Consider the following 17,006-nt stretch of genomic DNA (forward strand, 5'->3'; position numbering starts at 1 on the left):
GACGCTAGTCAAGCCAGCTGGAATGATTGCTAAATCGGTGTTCGATTCGCGAACAGCTTTCACAACAGAATCCACTCGATGTTTCATGATTCGGTTGTTAAGGTCTGTATTCGATCGTTGTTATGTATTAGGGTACTTGTTACGTGTTGGGTACTTGTTAAACTTGTTTGAAAGCCTAGCCTAGTGGCATCTGGTATCTCAAAAAAGTGACTCGCATGATACATGAGATATATGATAAAATCATGTTTTGGGGACGAAAATTTAGGGGTCGCATGATACGTGAGATCGTAGGATATGCGAGTATATACGGTATTAGTAAAAAAATAACACTGGAGAAATTAATGGGATTTATGTTCTTATGTTCTAACTGGTCAGTGCTGTCAAGTCTGCCCCAGTTTAGTGGGTGCTACTTTAAAACGGAAGACAAACTTCCCAGCTTAGCAAGCAAAAGCAAGAACTTACATCACTTCACTAAACAGAGAGAAATCATCAGCAGGATTACATTTGCAGACTTCAAGTCAGTCTGATTAACACACAAACTTTTACAGACAAGAAATAAGAGCAAGAGTTGGCCATTCGGCTCCTCGAGACTGCTCCTCCATTCAATAAGATCATGGCTGATCTTCTACCTCAACTCCACTTTCCTGCCCGATCCCCATATCCCTTGACTCCCTTAGTGTCCAAAAATCTAGCGATCTCTGTCTTGAATATGCTCAAAGACTGAACCTCCACAGATCTTTGGGGTAGAAAATTCCAAAGATTCACCACCCTTTGAGTGAAGAAATTCCTCCTCATCTCAGTTTTAAATGGCTGACCCCTTATCCTGAGATTGTGGCCCCTGGTTCTAGACTCCCCAGCCAGAGGAAACATTCTTTCAGCATCTACTCTGTCAATCCCTCTCAGAATCTTGTACGTTTCAATGAGATCACCTCTCATTCTTCTAAACTCCAGAGAGTATAAGGCCAATCTACACAAACTCTCATCACAAGACAACCCTCTCATCACAGATATTAATCTAGTGAACCTTTGTTGCACCACCTCTAAGGCAAGTATATCATTCCTCAGATAAGGAGTCTAAAACTGTGCGCAGTGCTCCAGGTGTGGTTTCACCAAAGCCCTGTACAGTTGCAGCAAAACTTCCTTACTCTTGTACTCCAACTCCCTCGCAATTTCAGACATAATACATGTACCATGTTATTATGTTAAACCTGTATAGAACCTTGGTTGGACCATATTTGAAGCATTGTGAACAGTTCTGGTCGCCATATTATAAAAAGGATACCGAGGCACTAGAGAAGGTCTACTTGAATGATACCAGAACTGAGAAGTTATACCCATCAGGAAAGATCGAACAGGCTGGGGCTCTATCTGTAGAAAAGAGAAGGCTGAGGGGTGACCTAAAAGAAAGAGAGAAAGAAAAACATGCATTTACGAGAATAGCTCCAGGGATGAGGGACTTCAGTTACGTGGATAGACTGCAGAAGCTGGTGTTGTTCTCCTTAGAGCAGAGAAGGTTGAGAGGAGATTTGATCGAGGTGTTCAAAATCATGAGGGATCTGGATAGAGTAGATAGAGTGAAAGTGTTCCCATTGGCGGACACAGATTTAAGGTGATTGGCAGAAGAACCAAAGGTGACATGAGGGGAAACTTTTTTACACAGAATCTGGAATGTACTGCCTGAAAGGGTGATAGAGGCAGACTCAATCGTGGATTTCAAAAGAGAAGTGGATAATTACCTGAAGGGAAAAAATTTGCATGGCCTCGGGGAATGGGAGGGGGAGTGGGACGAGCTGAAGTGCTCTTGCAGAGAGCCGGCATGGGCTCGACGGGCAGAATGGCTCCTTCTGTGCTGTAACCATTCTATGATTCTATTTCTATATGTTGATTAAGGGTTACATTTTGGCCAGGACACCTCCCCTGCTGTTCTTCGAAATAGTACCATGGGATCTTTTATGTCCACCTGAGAGAGCAGACGGGGCTCAGTCTAACGTCTCATCTGAAAGGTGGCACCTCTGACAGTGCAGCGCTCCCTCAGTACTGCCCCTCCGACAGTGCAGCACTCCCTCAGTACCGCCCCTCCGACAGTGCAGTGCTCCCTCAGTATTGCCCCTCCGACAGTGCAGTGCTCCCTCAGTACTGACCCTCCGACAGTGCAGCGCTTCCTCAGTACTGCCCCTCCGACAGTGCAGTGCTCCCTCAGTACTGTCCCTCCAACAGTGCAGCACTCCCTCAGTACCGCCCCTCCGACAGTGCAGTGCTCCCTCAGTATTGCCCCTCCGACAGTGCAGTGCTCCCTCAGTACTGACCCTCCGACAGTGCAGCGCTTCCTCAGTACTGCCCCTCCGACAGTGCAGTGCTCCCTCAGTACTGTCCCTCCAACAGTGCAGCGCTCCCTCAGTATTGCCCCTCTGACAGTGCAGCACTCCCTCAGTACTGCCCCTCAGACAGTGCAGTGCTCCCTCAGTACTGCCCCTCCGACAGTGCAATGCTCCCTCAGCATTGCACTGGGATTATCAGCCTAGATTTTTGTGCTCAAGTGCCTGGACTGGGACTTGAACCCACAACCTTCTGATTCAAAGTTGAGGGTGCTACCCACTGAGCCACAGCCAACACCTAATTTAGGTCTTCAAGATTATGAAAGCATTTGATAGGGTGAGACCCGACTCGGAGCCATCATTGTAAGATAGTCACCAATAAATCCAATGGGGAATTCAGGAGAAACATCTTTACCCAGAGAGTGGTGAGAATGTGGAACTCGCTACCACAGGGAGTGGTTCAGACGAATAGTACAGATGCATTTAAGAGGGGGCTAGATAATCACATGAGGGAGAAAGGAATAGAAGGATTTGTTGATAGAGGGAGATGAAGAGGGGTGGGAGCAGGCTCGTGTTAGATGATGGCATAAAAAGTCATATAATCCAAATTTGTCTTTGACACAAAAATAGGCAGCATTATAGGCAGTGTAGATGAAAGCAGAAAATTATAAAGGGACAGATTAAGTGAATGGCAAAACTGTATTTCAATATAGGCAAATGTGAGGTCATCCACTTTGGGCCTTAAAAGGATAGAACAGAGTACTTTCTAAATGGTGAAAACCTAAAAACAGTGGAGGTCCAAAGAGACTTGAGGATCCAGGTACATAGAACATTAAAATGGCATGAACAGGTACAGAAAATAACCACAGAGGCTAATGGAATGCTGGTCTTTATATCTAGAGGACTAGAATACAAGGGTGTCATCATCATAGGCAGTCCCTCGGAATCGAGGAGGACTTGCTTCCACTCCCAAAGTGAGTTCTTTGATGAACAGTCCGATACAAGAGCCTCAGACCCTGTTACAGGTGGAACAGACATTTGTCAAGGGAAGGGGTGGGTGGGGCTGGTTTGCCACGCGCTCCTTCCGCTGCCTGCGCTTGACCTCTTCACGCTCTTTGTGTTGAGACTCGAAGAGCTCAACACCTTCTCTACCTCAGGTTGTCCTCGGCCAGGGTCTCCCAGGTGTCAGTGGTGATGTTGCACTTTACCAGGGAGGCTTTGCGGGTGTCCTTATCGCGTTTCTGCTGCCCACCTTTGGCTCGTTTACCATGAAGGAGCTCCACATAAAGCATTTGCTTAGGGAGTCTCGTATCTGGCATGCGAACTATGTGGCCTGCCCAGCGAAGCTGATCGAGTGTGGTCAGTGCTTCAATACTGGGAATGTTAGCCTGGTCGAGGACACTGATGTTGGTGCACCTGTCCTTCGAGGGGATTTGCAGGACCTTGTGGAGACAGCGTTGGTGATATATCTCCAGCGACTTGAGGTCTATACATCGTCCATGCCTCAGATCCATACAGGAAGGCGGGTATTAACTACAGCCCTGTAGACCATGAGCTTGGTGACAGATTTGAGGGCCTGGTCTTCAAACACTCTTTTCCTCAGACCGCCGAAGGCTGCACTGGCGCACTGGAGGCGATGTTGAATCTCCGCATCATTGTCTGCCTTTGTTGATAAGAGGCTCTTGAGATATGTGAAATGGTCCACGTTGTTGAGGACTGCGCCATGAATCTTGATGATTGGAGAGCAGTGCTGTGCAGCAGTGACAGGCTGGTGGAGGACCTTTGTCTTACGGATGTTAAGCATAAGGCCTATGCTTTCATATATCTCAGTGAATACATTGACTATATCCTGGAGTTCAGCCTCAGAATGTGCACAGACGCAGGTGTCGTCCGCATACTGCAGCTCAACAACAGAGGTTGGGGTGATCTTGGACCTGGCCTGGAGGCGGCGTAGGTTAACCAGCTTCCCACTGGTTCTGTAGTTTAGTTCCACTCCAGCGGGGAGCTTGTTGATTATGAGGTGGAGCATGGCGGCGAGGAAGATTGAGAAGAGGGTTGGAGCGATGACGCAGTCCTGTTTGACCCCAGTCCGGACGTGGATTGGGTCTGTAATGGATCCGTTGGTAAGGATCACAGCCTGCATGTCATAGTGAAGCAGGCGAAGGATGTTGACAAACTTTTGGGGGGATCCAAAACGGAGGACGACGCTCCATAGACCCTCATGGTTGACAGTGTCAAAGGCCTTTGTAAGATCGAAAAAGGCCATGTATAAGGGCTGGCGCTGCTCCCTGCATTTTTCTTGCAGCTGTTGTGCTGCAAAGATCACGGCTGTTGTGTCCCGTAGGGGACGAAATCCGCACTGTGACTCCGGGAGGAGCTCCTCGGCCACAGGGAGAAGACGATTGAGGAGAACTCTAGCGACAACCTTCCCAGTGGCTGATAGTAGGGAGATTCCTCTGTAGATGCCGCAGTCGGACTCGTCCCCTTTTTTAAAGATGGTCACGATCACTGCATCTCTGAGATCTCCCAGCACGCTCTCCTCCCTCCAGATGAGAGAGATGAGGTCATGTATCCGCGCCAACAGCGCCTCTCCGCGATACTTTAGCGCCTCAGCAGGGATTCCATCTGCACCCGTATCCTTGTTATTCTTGAGCTGTTTTATGGCTTTGCCTACCTCGTGCAACGTTGGAGTTTCACTGATGGAATCGAGAACACTCGAGTCAAAGGCAAAGTCTCGATTGAGGAGATCTTCAAAGTGCTCCTTCCATCGGGCCCTGACAGCCTCGGTGTCCTTGATGAGTGTTTCCCCATTCTTGGCCAAGAGTCGGGTGGGGCCTTGGGAGTTTGGACCATAGGTGGCCTTGACTGCAGTGAACATATCGTGGCTGTCGGCCAGTTGTTGTATCTCCTGTGCTTCCTCCATCCACCACCTGTACTTTAGGTCCCGGGTTTTTTGTTGGTCCTGAGCCTTGAGCCGTCTGTAATGTTGTTTTGCAGCTCCCGAGTTGGGTTGTTGCTTGAGACTCAGAAATGCTTTGTGTTGCGATCTATTAGTTCTTCGATCTCCTGATCATTATCATCAAACCAGTCCTGATGGTTGAGTGACCAAGTGTCTCTTCACAGGCAGTGGTTATAGAGGCCTGGAGGGCAGAACAAGCTCTGTCGGCATTCAGCATCTCAGGGTCATCAAGGCATGCCAGATTGGCTGTGAGGCGCTGGCAGTAAAGGGCTCTCTTAGCTGGGTCTCTAAGTGCCCCGGTATTAACTTTTATACGGAACTGCTTCTGCTGGCCCCTCTGCTTTGGGGCAATGTTAATGTTGATGATGGATCAGATTAGGCGGTGGTCCATCCAGCAGTCGTCAGCTCCTGTCATGGCGCGAGTGATGCGCACATCCTTGCGATCCCTGGCTCGGACGATGACATAGTCAAGCAGGTGCCATTGTTTGGAGTGAGGGTGTTGCCACGATGCCTTGTATTTGTCCCTCTGGCGGAACAGGGTGTTGGTGATGAGGAGTTCATGTTTTAGACATTTTGTCAGGAGTAGGGTACCACTGGAGCTGGCTTTCCCTACCCCCTCTCTGCCAATCACGCCTCCCCAGAGGACTGTGTCTTTGCCGACCCTGACATTAAAGTCACCTAGGAGGATCAATTTGTCGCCCATGGGTACGCGGGACAAGGATGTCTCAAGGTTGGAATAAAAACCCTCTTTAGCCTCATCCGTTGCATCGAGTGTAGGGGCGTACGCACTAAAAGTATTTCGATTAAAAGTCTAAAATGTAAGTTTTTAAAGTTCTCAAAAATTGTTTAAAAAGTTTAAAAGTTGATTAAAAGTTTAAAAATTAATTAAAAGTTGGTTAGAAGTTTAAGATGTTGGGTCGAACGCCGGCGGCCGGTTCAGCTCCGGCCTCGGAGTCCTGTCAGCCGGTTCAGCTCCGGCCTCAGAGTCCTGTCAGCCGGTTCAGCTCCGGCCTCGGAGTCCCGTCAACCGGTTCAGCTCCGGCCTCGGAGTCCCGTCAGCCGGTTCAGCTCCGGCCTCGGAGTCCCTACGGCTGGTTCAGCTCCGGCCTCGGAGTCCCGTCAGCCGGTTCAGCTCCGGCCTCGGAGTCCCGTCAGCCGGTTCAGCTCCGGCCTCGGAGTCCCGTCAGCCGGTTCAGCTCCGGCCTCGGAGTCCCGTCAGCCGGTTCAGCTCCGGCCTCGGAGTCCCGTCAGCCGGTTCAGCTCCGGCCTCGGAGTCCCGTCAGCCGGTTCAGCTCCGGCCTCGGAGTCCCGTCAGCCGGTTCAGCTCCGGCCTCGGAGTCCCGTCAGCCGGTTCAGCTCCGGCCTCGGAGTCCCGTCAGCCGGTTCAGCTCCGGCCTCGGAGTCCCGTCAGCCGGTTCAGCTCCGGCCTCGGAGTCCCGTCAGCCGGTTCAGCTCCGGCCTCGGAGTCCCGTCAGCCGGTTCAGCTCCGGCCTCGGAGTCCCGTCAGCCGGTTCAGCTCCGGCCTCGGAGTCCAGTCGGCCGGTTCAGCTCCGGCCTCGGAGTCCTGTCGGCCGGTTCAGCTCCGGCCTCGGAGTCCTGTCAGCCGGTTCAGCTCCGGCCTCGGAGTCCTGTCAGCCGGTTCAGCTCCGGCCTCGGAGTCCCTACGGCTGGTTCGACGTCCGCCCCGAGTCTGTCAGCACAATGAACAGCTGGTGTGAGACCACAGGGATAGGTATGGGCAGGTATGGAGTCCTTTCGGCCCGGGATGGGTGCGGGCCGGTGCAGAGTCCCTTCGGCCCGGGATTGCAGCGGGCCGGTGCAGAGTCCTTTGCTTAACCGGAAGCCAATGTAGGCCAAGGGTGTAGAAGTTATGCTGCAGCTGTACAGAGTCCTGGTTAGACCACACCTGGAGCACCGTGAGCAGTTCTGGACACCACACCTTAGGGAGGATATATTGGCCTTGGAGGGAGTGCAGCGTAGGTTTACCACAATGTTACCCGGACTCCGAGGGTTAAGTTACAAGGTGAGATTACACAAACTAGGGTTGTGTTCCCTTGAAATTAGAAGGTTAAGGGGCGATCTGATCGAATATTTCAAGATATTAAGGGGAACAGATAGGGTAGATAGAGAGAAATTATTCCTGCTGGTTAGGGAGTCTAGGACTAGGGTGGCACACTTTAAAAATTAGAGCCAGATCTTTCAGGAGTGAAGTTAGGAAACACTTCTATACACAAAGGGTGGTAGAAGTTTGGAACTCTCTTCCGCAAATGGCAATTGATGCTGAGGGTCAATTGTTAATTTTAAATCGGAGATTGCTAGCTTTCTGTTAGTCAAAGGTATTAAGGGATATGGGCCAAAGGCAGGTATATGGAGTTAGGTCACAGGTCAGCCGTGATCTCATTGAATGGCAGAACAGGATCGAGGGGCTGAATGGCCTTCTCCTATTCCAATGTTCCACTGAGAGTGCTGTTATATATGTATACTTGTATTTACTCTGTCCAGCCACCGGAGGCTTCACAGATTGGAGAGGCACTCTGGAGACATGCAATAAAACATTAAGGTCACACTTTACTTTGAGTTCACAGTGTTCAGTCTGACTCTTTCTCCATACACAACAACTGGCGACGAGATACAGATAGCAAACCCAAAGATGCAGAGAACAGTGGGCGTCCTGGAGAAATTCTCAGAGGAAAATGATTGGGAAACTTTTGTGGAGCGACTCGACCAATACTTCGTGGCCAACGGCTAGATGGGGAAGAGAGCGCTGCCAAAGGAAGGGCGATCCTCCTCACTGTCTGTGGGGCACCAAAGTACGGCCTCATGAAGAATCTGCTCATCCAGCGAAACCCACAGAGAAATTGTACGATGATTTGTGTCCGAGAGCATTTAAACCCGAAGGAAAGCATTCTGATGGCGAGCTACCGGTTCTACACCTACAAAAGGCTTGAAGGTCAGGAAGTGGCGAGTTATGTCGCCGAGCTAAGATGTCTTGCAGGACATTGCGAAGTTGAAGGACATTTGGAGCACATGCTCAGAGACTTTTTCGTACTTGGCATTGGCCACAAAACCATACTTCGCAAACTTTTGACTGTAGAGACCCCAACCTTGAGTAAGGCCATAGCGATAGTCCAGGTGTTCATTGACACCAGTGACAACACGAAACAAATCTCTCAGCACACAAGTGCTGCTACAAGTACTGTGAACAAAGTGATGTTGTTTTCGAATCGTAACGTACAGGGCAGGTCACACATACCTGCGGCTGCACGTCTGCAGATGTCTCAGAGTCCACCATCAAGTGTGATGAATGCAAGGCCATTAATACCTTGTTGGCGCTGCGGGTGTGATCATCGTTTCCATTCATGCCGATTCAAAGAGTATGTTTGCAAGGGAAGTGGAACAATGGGACACCTCCAACGAGTGTGCAGGTGAGCTGCAAAGCCTGTTAAACCTGCAAACCACCATGTTGCAGAGGAGGACAGATCCATGGAAGATCACGATAAACCAGAGCCTCAGATTGAGGAGGCAGAGGTACATGGGGTGCACACATTCACCACGAATTGTCCCCCGATAATGCTGAATGTTGAACTAAGTAGTCTCCCGGTGTCAATGGAGCTAGACACGGGCACGAGCCAGTCCATCATGGGCAAAAAGACTTTTGAAAGGTTGTGGTGCAACAAGGCCTCAAGGTCAGTCTTAACTCCAGTTCGTACGAAACTATGAACTTACACGAAAGAACTGATTCCTGTAATCAGCAGTGCTACCGTAAAGGTCTCCTACGATGGAGCGATGCACAAGCTACCACTCTGGGTGGTACCGGGCGATGGTCCCACGCTGCTCGGCAGGAGCTGGCTGGGAAAGATACGCTGGAACTGGGACGATGTCCGAGCGCTATCGCCCGCTGACGACACTGTCCAGGTCTTAAACAGATTTCCTTCGCTGTTTGAACCAGGAATCGGGAAATTCCAAGGAGCAAAAGTGCAGATCCACCTAATTCCGGGGGCGCAACCCATCCATCACAAGGCGAGAGCAGTACCACACATGATGAGAGAAAGGGTAGAGATCGAGCTAGACCGGCTGCAAAGAGAGGGCATTATTTCCTCGATCGAGTTCAGCGAGTGGGCCAGTCCTTTCGCCCAGTCCTCAAGGGAGATGGCACCGTCAGAATCTGTGGCGATTACAAAGTAACTATCAATCGTTTCTCCCTGCAGGACCAATACCCACTACCAAAGGCCGACGGTCTCTTTGCAATGCTGGCGGGAGGAAAGAAGTTCACGAGCTGGATCTGACTTCAGCCTACATGACGCAGGAACTGGCGGAATCATCGAAGGCCCTCACCTGCATCAATACTCACAAAGGTCTTTTTGTTTATAACAGATGCCCGTTTGGAATCCGATCGGTGGCGGCGATATTCCAGAGAAACATGGAAAGCTTACTAAAGTCGGTCCTGCACAACATGGTCTTCAGGACGACATCTTGGTCACAGGTCAGAACACAGTCGAGCATCTGCAGAACCTGGAGGAGGTTTTTAGTCGACTCAACCGCGTGGTGCTCAGGTTAAAACGCTCGAAGTGCGTTTTCCTGGCGCCTGAAGTGGAGTTCCTGGGAAGGAGGATTGCGGCGGACGGCATCAGGCCCACCAACGCGAAGACAGAGGCAATCGAGAACGCACCGAGGCCACAGAACGTGACGGAGCTGCGGTCGTTTCTGGGACTCTTGAACTACTTTGGTAACTTCTTACTGGGTCTCAGCACACTGTTAGAACCACTGCATGTCTTACTATGAAAAGGGGATGAATGGGTTGAGGGTAAAAGCCGAGAAAATGCCTTTGTAAAAGTGAGAAAATTGTTATGCTCAAACAAATTGCTTGTGTTGTATGATCCATGTAAGCGTTTGGTACTAGCATGTGATGCGTCGTCATATGGCATCGGGTGTGTACTGCAACAAGCTAATGATTTCGGGAAACTGCAACCAGGAGTCTGTCTAAGGCTGAGAGAGCCTACAGCATGATTGAGAAAGAAGCGTTAGTGTGTGTCTATGGGATAAAGAAAATGCATCAATACCTGTTTGGGCTAAAATTCGAATTGGAAACTGACCATAAGCCACTAACATCCCTGTTCTCCGAGAGTAAAGGGATAAATACCAATGCATCGGCCCGCATCCAGAGATAAGTGCTCACGTTGTCCGCATACAACTACGCCATCCTCCACAGGCCAGGCACAGAAAACTGCGCCGATGCTCTCAGTAGGCTGCCATTGCCCACCATGGGGGTGGAAATGGCACAGCCCGCAGATCTAGCCATGGTTATGGAAGCATTTGAGAGTGAACAATCACCCGTCACTGCCTGGCAGATCAGAACCTGGACAAGCCAGGACCCCTTGTTATCTCAAGTCAAAAGCTGTGTGTTTCACGGGAGCTGGTCCAGTGTCCCAGTGGAAATGCAGGAAGAGATAAAGACGTTCCAGGGGCGTAAAGATGAAATGTCTATACAGGCAGACTGTCTTCTGTGGGACAATCAAGTAGTGGTCCCCAAGAAGGGCAGAGACACCTTCATCAATGACCTCCACAATACCCACCCAGGCATCATAATGATGAAAGCGATAGCCAGATCCCACGTGTGGTGGCCCGGTATCGATGCAGACTTAAAATCCTGCGTTCACAGATGTAATACATGCTCGCAGTTAAGCAATGTACCCAGGGAGGCGCCGCTAAGTTTATGCTCTTGGCCCTCCAAACCGTGGTCTAGGGTACACGTCGACTATGCAGGCCTGTTCTTGGGTAAAATGTTCCTTGTGCTTGTTGACGCGTACTCCAAGTGGATTGAATGTGAGATAATGTTGGCTAGCACGTCCGCTGTCACTACTGAAAGCCTGCGGGCCATGTTTGCCACACAGAGCCTACCCGATGTCCTAGTGAGCGACAACGGGCCATGTTTTACCAATGCTGAGTTCAAAGAATTCCTGACCCTTAACGGGATCAAACATGTCACATCTGCCCCGTTTAAACCAGTGTCCAATGGTCAGGCAGAAAGAGCAGTGCAAACCATCAAGCAAGGCTTGAAGAGGGTAATTGAAGGCTCACTGCAGACTCGCCTATCCCGAGTCCTGCTTAGCTACCGCACGAGACCCCACTCGCTCACTGGGATCCCACCTGCTGAACTGCTCATGAAAATAGCACTTAAGACAAGGCTCTCGTTTGTTCACCCTGATCTACATGAACAGGTAGAGAGCAGGCGGCTTCAACAAAGTGCAAACCATGATAGCGCAAATGTGTCATGCGAGATTGAAATCAATGATCCTGTATTTGTATTAAATTATGGACAAGGTCCCAAGTGGCTTCCCTGCACTGTCGTGGCCAAAGAGAGGAGCAGGGTATTTGAGGTCAAACTTTCAAATGGACTCATTCACCGGAAACACTTGGACCAAATCAAACTCAGATTCACGGACTATCCTGAGCAACCCACCTTGGACAATACCTTTTTTGATCCCCCAACATACACACCAGTGGCAACCGGCACCACGGTTGACCACGAAGCAGAACCCATCATCCACAGCAGCCAGCAGGGCCCAACACACCAGGCAGCCCAGCAAGGCCAGCTGCACAGCAGCCCAGCAAGGGCCCAACAAATGATTCAACAATGCCAGCTTTCACACCGAGATGATCAACCAGGGCAAGAAGGACCCCAGATCGACTCACATTGTAAATAGTTACACTATTGACTTTGGGGGGGAATGTTGTTATATATGTAAACTTGTATTTACTCTGTACAACCACCAGAGGGCTCATCCCCTGGAGTCCCAAGGGATCCCATAATACCTTGGAAGCACAGGTATTTAAGGAGGCTTCACAGGTTGGAGAGGCACTCTGGAGACCTGCAATAAAAGACTAAGTTCACTTTACTTTGAGCTCACAGTGTTCAGTCTGACTGTTTCTCCATGCACAGCAAGTGTCAGCCTAGATTTCTTTGCTCAAGCCTCTGGAGTGGGACTTGAACCCACAACCTTCTGATTTTGTGATGAGTGTGCTGCCCACTGAGCCAGGGCTGATGCCGAGATATAAAACAAACCGCGTTTGTTTTAGGAGGTTTGTCCTTACCGTGCCGTAGGCCACAATGTCCATGTACATTCTCATCTCTGGGTACACGTTTTGCAGATACCATTTAAAGTCCTTGCATTTCAACCTTTGCCTCAAAGCCTTTCGCTCCGAGATGTCTCCAATGTCAATCCCTGAATTCTGGAGAGACAGAAAAAAAAAGACAGCGTGCTCGTAAATTGTGCAAAGATTGAGGCCAGTGCGAAACCCACTGGGTCCCACAACCCCAATCGGGCTAAAGTAAAAGTTCAACCAACTCTTGCAGTGAGATAATGGGCTGGATCTTGCTGGCGTGAGGCGTCTCATCAGGAACTCTGCCACCCTGACCCGGTCTGGGCCTATATGTGACTCCAGACCCACAGCAATGTAGATTATAGAATCATAAAAAAATTACGACACAGGAGGAGGCCAACCAGCCCATCGTGTCCTCGCCAGCCGACAAAGAGCTTTCCAGCCTAATCCCACTTTCAAGCTCTTGATCCATAACCCTGTAGGTTACGGCACTTCAAGTGCACATCCATGTACATTTTAAATGTGGTGAGGGTTTCTGCCTCTACCACCCTTTCAAGCAGTGAGTTCCAGACCCCCACCACCCTCTGGGTATAGACATTTTTTCTCATCTCCCCTCTAACCCTCCTACCAATTACTTTAAATCTATGGCCCCTTGTTGTTGACTTCTCTGCCAAGGGAAATAGGTCCTTCCTATCCACTCTATCTAGGCCCCTCATAATTTTATACGCCTCAATAAGGTCTGCCCTCAGCCTACTCTGTTCGAAGGAAAACAACCCCAGCCTATCCAATCTTTCCTCATAGCTAAAATTCTCCCGTCCATGCAACTTCCTTGTAAATCTCCTCTGAACGCTCTCCAGTCCAATCACATCTTTCCTATAATGTGGTAACCAGAACTGTACGCAGTACTCTAGCTGTGGCCTAACTAGTGTTTTGTACAGTTCTGGAATAAATTTCCTGCCCTCTTACCTGCCCTCTGAAATGGCAGCTCACCACCACCTTCTCAAGGGGCAATTAGGGATGGGCAATAAATGCTGGCCTTGCCGGCGACGCGCATATCCCGTGAAGGAATATAAATATAAAAATCTCACAGCATGCCCCGTTAGTTAGACTGTTTCCTTCTCCATTAACCTCGAAAATTTCTTGCATCCTAACTTGCTGGGAGAGCGAGCTGATAACAGGCGGGCAAGGACAATGGGACATCTGGGACCTCAGTCAGGGGCGGCTTGGCAAGGTTCACTAGATTGATTTACAGCAGTCAAGAACAAGCCCTTGGTTGGTCCCCGAGGTGAGGCACCCAGGACAAGGTAGGCCGGACCAGCCCTTGTGTCTGGGGAGCATAAAAAGGAAGCACGTTGGTATTTACACTGTATGTGTTGTGCTGAATTTTGTTTAGCTAAGTATCATCATTGCCTCTGTGTAGGATTTAACTTTAATTACACAAACTACAACTGTATAAGGTATTGGTGAGGCCACACCTGGAGTACTGCGAACAGTTTTGGTCTCCGTATTTAAGGAAGGATATACTTTTATTGGAGGCTATTCGGAAAAGGTTCACTAGGTTGATTCCGGAGATGAGGGGGTTGACTTATGAAGATAGGTTAAGTAGGTTGGGCCCATTGGAGTTCAGAAGGATGAGAGGTGATCTTATCAAAACATATAAGATAATGAGGGGGCTCGACAAGGTGGATGCAGAGAGGATATTTCCACTCATAGGGGAAACTAAAACTAGGGGACATAGTCTCAGAATAAGGGGCCGCCCATTTAAAACTGAGATGAGGAGGAATTTCTTCTCAAAGGTTTGTAAATCTATGGAATTCTCTGCCCCAGAGAGCTGTGGAGATTCGGTAATTAAATATATTTAAGGCGAAGATAGACAGATTTTTGAGCGATGAGGGAATAAAGGGTTATGGGGAGCGGGCAGGGAAGTGGAGCTGAGTCCATGATCAGATCAGCCATGATCTTATTAAATGGTAGAGCAGGCTCGAGGGGCCAGGTGGCCTACTTCTGCTCCTATTTCTTATGTTCTTATGTAGAAGTCTTCACAGTTAATCTGACATTGTGTGTCTATGTCTACAATTCCTGGAGTCACGAACACTGTAACTGAGGGTAAAGGCAAGTTCCTTTCTACCCACAATGTGTAGACATTCTACGTAGACATTCGTGCGGAACAGGCTCGTGGGGCCGAATGGCCAATTTCTGCTCCTATTTCCTATGTTGGCCTGGAGAGCGTGGGAGTGCTCGCTGTTCAACGTTGAAGGGGCAACACTGCTGACAACAATCCTGGCCTCATCCAACATGGCCACAATCACACCTTCGAACAGATAGCACGAGACAAGGTTTCGGAGGCCTTTTTCTGTTTCTCTCATGGGTTCCGGGCTTCTGAATTCAACTTTATCAGCCGCGCTGATGCCCCAAACAACAGGAGTTAATTCAACAACAACATATATTTATATAGCATCCTTAACATAGTGAAATGTCCCAAGGGGCTTCACTGGAGTGTTATAAGACCAAAAAGGTTTGACATCGAACTACATGAGGGCAGGTGACCAGAAGCTTGGTCAAATGGATCGGTTTTAAGGAGCATCTTAGAGGAGGAAAGAGAGGCGGAGAGGTTTCGGGAGAGAGTTCCAGAGCTTGGGGCCCAGGCAACAGAAGGCACGGCCACCAATGGTTGAGTGATTATAATCAGGGATGCTCAGGAGGGCAGAATTAGAGGAGCGCAGCGATCTCAGGGGGTTGTGGGGCTGGAGGAGATTACAGAGATAGGGAGGGGCGAGGCCATGGAGGAATTTGAGAACGAGGATGAGAATTTTGAAATCGAGATGTTGCTGGACCGGGAGCCAATGTAGGTCAGCGAGCACAGGGGTGATGGGTGAGCGGGACTTGGTGCGAGTTAGGGCACAGGCAGCTGAGGTTTATGGAGGAACTCAAGGCCAGAATCCAAAGCGGCTGAGGGCCACACCACCCATGTGACCACTGTAAACATAGACACAGCAATTTCTAACGTAAATAGAGATACACGTTCAGGATGTATGACGTAGAACAGTGGCTGAATTACGTCCCGGGTCCATCTTTCGCCCTCTGTCTCCACTTCACTTTGAAACTACACTCGGACTTTCGCCTATCCATTTGGCTGTCTTGTCTTTTGTTGCTGACAAACCAACTTGGTCGATGACACATTCCTGAGGAACTCCTGTTTTACTGGCTGTGCTGTGCTCACTGTTGGCAATAATTGGAGTAAAGACCTCATTCTGTTGTGGGTGCTCGTGAATCGAATGGAAATCAGCCGGAAACCCGCTCGCATTTTAAACCCTCTCCCCGCCCCACCCCATATATTTTGCCTATATTTCCACTCTGGCCTCTGTTGCATGTCCCCCTCCCTTTGCCCCATTATTGGATCCCGCTATGTGGGAGCAGTGGTCCCGTCAATTGCCCAGAGGTTTGTTGGGGAAATGTCCTGTAAACTGCCTGAAAGAAAGACTTACATTTATGTAACGCCTTTCTCAACCACCGGATGTCCCAAAGCGCTTTACAGCAAATAATGTCATTTTTGAAGTGTGGTCACTGTTGTAGAGTGGGAAACGCAGCAGACAATTTGCGCACAGCAAGCTCCCATGAATAGCAATGTGATAATGGCCCGCTGATCGAAGCCAATGGAGGTGAGCGAGCACAGGGGATGATGGGTGAGCGGGACTCGGTGTGAGTTAGGACAAGGGGTGGCTGAGTTTGGGACGTGCTGAAGTTTACGGAAGGTGTAAGATGGGAGGCCATTCTGGAGAGCGATGGAATAGTCGATTCTAGAGGTCATGGATGAGGGTTTCAGCAGCAGATGAGCTGAGGCAGGGGCGGAGATGGGCGGTGTAGACAGTTTTGATGATAGTCTTGGTATACAGCCATCTTCTCATCACGGAACGCACAGTGAGCAGGTGCATCAAAGGAAGCCATTGGATTGTCTGCCATCTCCCAATGAACCCACCTCGATTGGGATGTTCCAGGCCATGTAGACATGACTTTTGAACTCATCCATCCAGACCTCTGCGAGCCGCAATGCGTTTCTGCGGACAAAGGCGCCGAGATCTGTGGTGTAAGGTTTGTGGGCTCTCTCGATGTGGGCGAGCCTGGAACATGGGAGGACCTCGACACTGCCCCCACACTGCCAGACCTGTGGAGAGACACACCAGCCATTAGCTCGTCGAACAGAATTTAATATTGTCCCTGTGCAGAATGCTGTAAAAGATTAGCTGGATGAGAGACACAAACCCACCGAACACAAGCATCCCACAGACCTCAGCCGGTATCGAAGTTCTCAGGATATTTAGAGGAACAGATAGGGTAGATAGGGAAAAACTATTCCCGCTGGTTGGGGAGTCTAGGACCAGGGGACACAGTCTAAAAATTAGAGCCAGACCTTTCTGGAGTGAAATTAAGAAACACTTCTGTACACAAAGAGCGGTAGAAGTTTGGAACTCGCTTCCGCAAACTGCAATTGATGCTGGGTCAATTATTAATTTTAAATCGGAGATTGATGGCTTTCTGTTAACCAAAGCTATTAAGGGATATGGGGAAAAGGTGGGTATATAGGGCCCAAGTTTACACACGATAAAAAACGGGCGCCCCTCCGAGCTGGGCGC

The 17,006-nt window shown here is 49.6% G+C and overlaps 1 protein-coding gene across 1 annotated transcript in view; it reads right to left on the reverse strand.

Annotated features, from left to right (window-relative positions):
- The window catches only part of galnt18b (UDP-N-acetyl-alpha-D-galactosamine:polypeptide N-acetylgalactosaminyltransferase 18b), a 180,368-nt gene that overhangs the window by 40,460 nt on the left and 122,902 nt on the right, over positions 1 to 17,006 (reverse strand). The window contains exons 8-9 of the mRNA XM_070898742.1: positions 16,352 to 16,537; positions 12,367 to 12,504 (exon numbers count right to left, since the gene is read on the reverse strand). Of these exons, the coding sequence (XP_070754843.1) occupies positions 12,367 to 12,504; positions 16,352 to 16,537 (324 nt within the window). The remainder of the gene's footprint in view (positions 1 to 12,366; positions 12,505 to 16,351; positions 16,538 to 17,006) is intronic.

Source organism: Pristiophorus japonicus, chromosome 14, assembly GCF_044704955.1.
Source record: "Pristiophorus japonicus isolate sPriJap1 chromosome 14, sPriJap1.hap1, whole genome shotgun sequence".
Taxonomy (NCBI): domain Eukaryota; kingdom Metazoa; phylum Chordata; class Chondrichthyes; family Pristiophoridae; genus Pristiophorus; species Pristiophorus japonicus.